Source organism: Oreochromis niloticus, linkage group LG10 (genome assembly GCF_001858045.2).
Source record: "Oreochromis niloticus isolate F11D_XX linkage group LG10, O_niloticus_UMD_NMBU, whole genome shotgun sequence".
NCBI lineage: Eukaryota > Metazoa > Chordata > Actinopteri > Cichliformes > Cichlidae > Oreochromis > Oreochromis niloticus.
The window spans coordinates 7063177-7070927 of NC_031975.2; the positions used below are offsets into that span (position 1 = coordinate 7063177).

The 7751-nt window shown below is 43.2% G+C and overlaps 1 protein-coding gene across 1 annotated transcript in view; it reads right to left on the reverse strand.

Annotated features, from left to right (window-relative positions):
- Nucleotides 1-7751, reverse strand: part of ar (androgen receptor) — a gene marked incomplete at its 3' end in the record, with an annotated part of 38544 nt that overhangs the window by 1179 nt on the left and 29614 nt on the right. Inside the window, 2 exon segments of the mRNA NM_001279615.1 lie at nucleotides 263-280; nucleotides 5637-5645. Coding sequence (NP_001266544.1) covers nucleotides 263-280; nucleotides 5637-5645 — 27 coding nt within the window.

Sequence of the window (7751 nt, forward strand, 5' to 3'; positions counted from 1 at the left end):
AAGTTGGATGTGTGGATGTGTCACAGATTCACATTATCATTCTCTCTCTCTCCCTCTCTCTCTCTCTCTCTCTCTCTCTCTCCCTCTCTCTCTTTCCATATATATATATATATATATATATATATATACATATATATATATATATATATATAAAAAAACACCCAGCACGCCCCTGCGGGCAGTTTATCCTTCAAGCTCGGGTCCTCTACCAGAGGCCTGGGAGCTTGAGGGTCCTGCGCAGTATCTTAGCTGTTCCCAGGACTGCGCTCTTCTGGACAGAGATCTCCGATGTTGTTCCCGGGATCTGCTGGAGCCACTCGCCTAGCTTGGGAGTCACCGCACCTAGTGCTCCGATTACCACGGGGACCACCGTTACCTTCACCCTCCACATCCTCTCGAGCTCTTCTCTGAGCCCTTGGTATTTCTCCAGCTTCTCGTGTTCCTTCTTCCTGATATTGCTGTCATTCGGAACTGCTACATCGATCACTACAGCCGTCTTCTTCTGTTTGTCTACCACCACTATGTCCGGTTGGTTAGCCACCACCATTTTGTCCGTCTGCATCTGGAAGTCCCACAGGATCTTAGCTCGGTCATTCTCCATCACCCTTGGGGGCATCTCCCATTTTGACCTCGGGACTTCCAGGTTATACTCGGCACAGATGTTCCTGTACACTATGCCGGCCACTTGGTTATGGCGTTCCATGTATGCCTTGCCTGCTAGCATCTTGCACCCTGCTGTTATGTGCTGGATTGTCTCTGGGGCATCTTTACACAGCCTGCACCTGGGGTCTTGTCTGGTGTGATAGACCCCAGCCTCTATGGATCTTGTGCTCAGAGCTTGTTCTTGTGCTGCCATGATTAGTGCCTCTGTGCTGTCTTTCAGTCCAGCTTTGTCCAGCCACTGGTAGGATTTCTGGATATCAGCCACCTCCTCTATCTGCCGGTGGTACATACCGTGCAGGGGCCTGTCCTTCCATGATGGTTCCTCGCCTTCCTCCTCTTTCTTGGGTTTCTGCTGCCTGAGGTATTCACTGAGCACGCTGTCAGTTGGGGCCATCTTCGTGATGTATTCGTGGATGTTTCTTGTCTCATCCTGGACTGTGGTGCTGATACTCACCAGTCCCCGGCCCCCTTCCTTCCGCTTAGCGTACAGCCTCAGGGTGCTGGACTTGGGGTGAAACCCTCCATGCATGGTAAGGAGCTTTCTTGTCTTTATGTCAGTGGCTTCTATCTCCTCCTTTGGCCAGCCTATTACCCCAGCAGGGTACCTGATCACGGGCAGGGCGTAGGTGTTGATGGCCCGGATCTTGTTCTTACCGTTCAGCTGACTCCTCAGGACTTGCCTGACCCTCTGCAGGTACTTGGTGGTTGCAGCTTTCCTAGCGGTCTCTTCATGGTTCCCATTCGCTTGCGGGATCCCCAGGTACTTGTAACTGTCCTCTATGTCTGCAATGTTGCCTTCTGGTAGTTCAATCCCCTCAGTTCTGACTACCTTCCCTCTCTTTGTTACCATCCGACTACACTTCTCCAGTCCGAATGACATTCCAATGTCATTGCTGTATAGCCTGGTAGTGTGTATCAGTGAATCGATGTCTCGTTCACTCTTGGCATACAGCTTGATGTCATCCATGTACAGGAGGTGGCTGACAACCGCTCCGTTCCGTAGTCGGTATCCGTAGCCAGTCTTGTTAATGATCTCACTGAGGGGGTTCAGGCCTATGCAGAACAGCAGTGGGGACAGAGCATCTCCTTGGTAGATCCCGCACTTGATGGTGACTTGTGCTATGGGCTTGGAGTTGGCCTCTAGTGTTGTACGCCACATCCCCATTGAATTCCTGATGAAGGCTCTTAGGGTCTTGTTGATCTTATACAATTCTAGGCATTCCAGTATCCAGCTGTGGGGCATTGAGTCATAGGCCTTCTTGTAATCAATCCAGGCTGTGCACAGGTTGGTCAGTCTGGTCTTGCAGTCTCGGCTGACTGTTCTGTCTACCAGTAGCTGGTGTTTTGCGCCTCTGGTATTCTTGCCAATCCCTTTCTGTGCCCCGCTCATGTATTGACCCATGTGCCTGTTCATCTTAGCCGATATGATGCCTGACAGGAGCTTCCATGTAGTACTGAGGCAGGTTATTGGTCGGTAGTTGGATGGGACCGGTCCCTTCTTGGGGTTCTTGGGGATCAGGACCGTCCGACCTTCGGTTAGCCATTCCGGGTGTCTCTCGTTAACTAGCAGCTGGTTCATTTGTGCTGCCAGACGCTCGTGGAGTGCAGTCAGCTTCTTCAGCCAGTAGGCGTGAACCATGTCGGGGCCTGGTGCTGTCCAATTCTTCATACTGGAGACCCTTTCTTGGATGTCTGCCACTGTGATGGTTACTGGACCCTGTTCAGGGAGGTCGCTATGGTCTGCCCTCAGATCCACTAGCCACTGAGCATTGCCGTTATGGGTTGTGTCTTTCTCCCATATGCTCTTCCAGTATTGCTCCGTCTCCAGCCTTGGTGGTGCTGTTCTGTTATTATTGTTCCCTTGCCACTGAGAGTACACCTTTGCTGGTTCTGTGGAGAACAGCTGGTTTATTCTCCTGCCTTCTATCTCTCTGGTGTACCTCCTCAAGCGGCTGGCCAAGGCTGTGAGTCTTTGCTTGGCAGTTTCCAAGGCCTCAGGTATGGACAGCTTGTTGTATTTCTTATGCACCTTCTTTGTTGCGCCTTTCTGCAACTCCGTTAGTTGGCTAACCTCCCTTCGTGCTACTTTGATCTTGCCCTCTAGCCTCCTTCTCCATGGAGGGTACTGCCCTTGTGGCTGTTCAACTTGTAGCCAAGCATCTCACTGATCACTGCTGCCGTAGTGTAGATCAGCTTGTTAGTGTCGGTAATCGTGGTTGTAGGATATATATATATATATATATATATGTATATATTTGATGTGTTTCAGCAAGCAACATTTCTGCCCATGTGCGAAGATTTCTGCATATCACATAGGCCCCTATATCTGTGTTTAGGAATGATTATTAACAAGTTTTGATCCTTCATTTTTTTTAACCCATAAAGCAAAGAGTACCGGCCCCTACTGGCGGTATTCTTTGTTGCATGTTTTCTAATTATTTCTCTCTCTCTCTCTCTGTGTGTGTGTGTGTGTGTGTGTGTGTGTGTGTTAAGCCTGAAAATATTTTCTTGAAATATTTCTGGAGAAAATAATTAAAAAAAAAATCTCAACAGCAATCAGATATGAAGAAGTGGGTCTTCCCTTTACCTCACCCCCAACTGGTTGTAGCACATGGATGTCCCTCCCTGAACCTGGGTCTGCTAGAAGCTTCTTCCTGTTAAAACAGCCACAGATGTGCTAGAAGCTAGAAGGGCTAGAAGCTCTGCTCATGGAGAAACTTGCTAACCCCAAGAGGTGACAGGTACCTACAAATAACATGATATAAACCCACATACAGCCTAGCCACAAAGTAAACCAAGTCATTTAGTTAAAGACAGCATGGGACCAAATGCATCTAAGCAGCCTGCACCAACCTGACATTTCTTCCTCCTGAATTAAATGAAGACATGGATGGATGGATGAAAATTATATGACTTCAAACCTAAAATCATAAAAGCTACTAGTTCCCACACTGGTGTTCCCTGACTCTGAGTGTTAATTATACTGAGCTTGTATCAACAGTTGTAACAGGCTAAGCTAAGACACTGTATTGAATTATTGTTTCTATCTTTATGATTTCAGCTGACTGGATTCAGTTCAGATGTTCTCCTTTTCCTTTCGGTAGATCAAATGACAATGCAACTTTACTAAAACCTTTAAAGTATCTAATATAAAATAGAAAAATGAAGCAATCAGAGGTTTAATGATGGAGACTCTGGGTTCTGTAGTTCATGTTTTACAGTCCTGAATGACTATTTGCAAATGCATATAATTTATTGAAGTGGAGTTTAGGTTGCACTTACATTTAGACTGTTGCCATTTAATTTTTTTTTTTTTTTTACCTTGTTACCTTATGCCATGAATAAGGTTTACCTACCTACACTCCTAATGCCAATATGATTCTTTATAACTGCTGCTTTGAAATACTGAACTCCAAAATTTACCTCATGAAAGATAATAGTTCACAGTGGCACACTGTCAGAATAATTCTGACTTTAATATCACTGTATTAATCTGAATCTTTCTCAAATGTGCTATGAATAAATGCTGTTGCAACTCACTGTGGGAAAGCTGTTAATAAAATGAATCTGTGACACCTTCACAGAGGAAGAGCACACAAAGGGAGGACACACAGAGGCTGTGTTAAAGTCAGAAATCCAAATCTTTAGTCAAAAACAGGCAGCGGTTACAAACAGAAAGACAAGCAGCCCAAACATGCACTTAATGGGGTTAATTGCCCAAAGGTGTGAATGCGGAAGTGAATGTGAGTGCGAATGGTTGTCTGTCTCTGTGTGTTAGCCCTGCGACAGACTGATGACCTGTCCAAGGTGTACCCCGCCTTTCGCCCTTTGAAAGCTGGGATAGGCTCCTGCGACGCGGAAGCAGTGAATTCAAACAGCTGTAAAGTGAATTCAAACAGCTGTAAAAAAAAAATAACTGCGCACTGAAAAACTTAAAGCAATGTCTGACGCAACAATAGGAAACAGCTGAGTATATTCAGTAAATTATCATCAATTACAAAAGAGAAAAATGACGATTTCTAAAGTGTTTTTCTTAATTGCATTTAGAGTGTGGCTGGTAAAGATGAAAACAAACAGAATTGCGCATTATGACCAATGCGTGACTTGGCGGGGTCCTGAGGTAGGCGGGCTGTCTCTGGTGATGTTGTCATGAAACGCAGGAACAGCGTCTGACACATGTTGATGAAACATCCAAGACACTGGTGTAGTTTCCTTTCAGGCTGTTTGACATTTGACACTTCAACATTAAGGGGAACAAGAAGAAACAGTGTTAGGTCAGGTGACCACATGGTTTCTAAAATAACTGACAGGCTGTTAGAAATGGAGACCATGTGTTTAGAGTCACTGCGCAATAGTTACTGTAGTTAAGTAACTATACTTACCAAAAGCAGACGCACACAGATGAACAAGGATCAGATGCTGAATGTTGCAGGAACATGCTCATGTGTGGTGGTCATTCAATGCTGCTCTATTCTTTTGTCACTTGTCTCAGGCCTTTCTTGAAGTTGGCAGGTTAGACAGTCCAATAGTCATATCCTGCCCATCTGAGGAACAGTTTGAAAACACACATGCAATGCTTTATTCGTATTACGGTCAGAGTTGGATGTTCATTTTTGTCCTTTTCTTTGAAGCTGGATGATGACGACTCCTCTCTCCCTCACTCAGAAACACTCCTAAAATAACCAAGCAAATGAATACAATTAAAGATTTACTCCTTTCATTAACAAAAACAATAAAAACATCTCCCTTTTATTCAATTTCTCCATTCCTACTGAATATCAGGCATCAAATATCACAGTAAAATGTAAAGCACATACTATGTACAACATTTGCCTGCATAAAGAACATTAATTTCTAAATCATCAACAACTATTCCTTTTTTAGCTGTGGATGGTTTATCTGCTGCCTCTGATGAGAGATCAGTAATTCAGTAAAATCAGTAAATCAGTAATTTTCTCTGCTTTGTCTTACCTCTGCAGAGCCTCTGTCAAGAAAAACATATCTGTAAGCATAGAAGATGTAAAATATACATTTCATAGCACTGCACTGGACAAATCTGGGTTGACTTCCTCTGTGCATTGCAGAAAAGCATCAGTAAGGAAGTCAAGGTGGTGAGATGGACTCGTGCCCTTTTTGACTCTGCTAGTTCTTCTGAGAAAACACCACCGTCCCTCCACACCATCACCATCTGTGAGCACAAACTGCTACTCTGCCAGCCTGTAGGAAATTGGATCACCCACACAGAGGTGAAGAAACAGAGCTCGAGTTTGGATAATTTAGATCAAACTAGCTCTTAGTTTTAGCAATCCATTGAACAGACAGGTGTCAAATTTATCAAAACCATAACAGAAACACACACACAAATTTTATTTTTATATATATACACATATACATATATATACATATGCACACACACACACACACACACACACACACACACACACACAGAAATGTACAATTTTTGATTAACAGAAAAAATATGAATTACAAAAAATAATATTGTATGTTATTAAAATATTCTGCAACCATGATCAAAGTCAGAATATTCATTACAGAATTGTGGACTTACTACTTGGCTAATAGTGATAAACTTCAGGGGAGATCATGATGACAAAAAACACAAATAACACTGTGAAGTCAAGCTGCTTTTCTTCTTTCTGTGACGTCAGCATGCTGGCAGACTTGAAGTTGCTAAAGATTTAAAAAAGTGATAATTATAGGGAAGAAACTTCTCTTTTTCATCCGTTTAATCAAACATTTTATGCCTCACCTGTCTCAGTCCTATAGCATTCTGCAACTTCAACTAACCTGAGGAGGCTTGGATTTGGCTGCAGGTATCCCTGTAAATCCTTCTCAGCAGCATACATGTAGTTACAATTTAATCACACTTCTTCATGAGCTTTGCTTCCTCACAAGACCAAAGGTGGTATCCTGTGTCACAGTCTTATCATCAACCAACTGGAAAAGAAGTATTTCCAGCAATTCTGGTTTTGTTTTCTGATCCTGCAAAAAGACTGAGGACAACAAAGCCCAGAGAACACAAGATACACATCATCCAACATTTAGACACAAACAGCCCCCATACATGAAGAACACCAGGTTGCAACAGCTGCAAAATCTAGTTATAGATAAAAGCATACTTCACATTACTGTGTATGAATAATAACCAAGAGACAAACTTTGAAGATGCAGTGCATGATGTCCCATCATCACACTGTAAACAAACAAACAAACAGGCTTCTTTGTTGGCAGAGGTAATGATTCTCCCATCAGGGATCTGTAGAGTGTATTAACCTGTAGTATAAACATCAGTCACTGAAATATTACTGTTTCAGATAAGAAATCTACCACATAAAAGCCAGGGTGGGAGGGTGTTTAAAAGATCTCTGCAAACTGTCTTACCTCTACAAGTGTGAGGCTGTTCCTCCAGCCTCAACAAAAATCTGACTCTCCAGTCACAGACAAAAAACTCGAGCAGGGAGATAGAAAAGGCTGTCTGGGTCTTGCTGGATGTTGCTGGTCTGAATCCACGCATTAGCAGAGTGCTTCTTGGTCCCACTGACCCATATGGACAGTGACTATGGAGAACTGTTCTGGCAAACTGAAAAAAGATATAAAATGACAAAAAGCCAAACATGATTTCCATAAAAACTATCTTGAAATCAGGAATCAAAAGATAATTCATTCATATTTCAATTAAATATGAATATGTTGCTTAACTGTAAACAGTCAGTATCTGATTTGATTTATATCCTTCACACAACACATTTGTCCAGGCCTTAAGGTAAACATAGTAGTGACTCATAGTAGAGATTCTGTAAGAAAGATTGCTAGCTCTAATATTATTACCACAAAATTCAAGGACACACCAGCAGCTCAGATTTCTAGAACTATTTAAAAAAAATGTCAGTCTATCCATTCATTTTCTTCTGCCTATTCAATTGAGGTTCACAGTGGGAGGGTGGGTGGCAGGAGCCTGTCCCAGTAGTAGTAGGTAGAGCACACCTGGGCAGGTCACCAGTCTGTCGGAGGACTAAGAGAGAGACAGACATCAGAGTAACCAATCTATTTAAAATTACTGCAAGGCT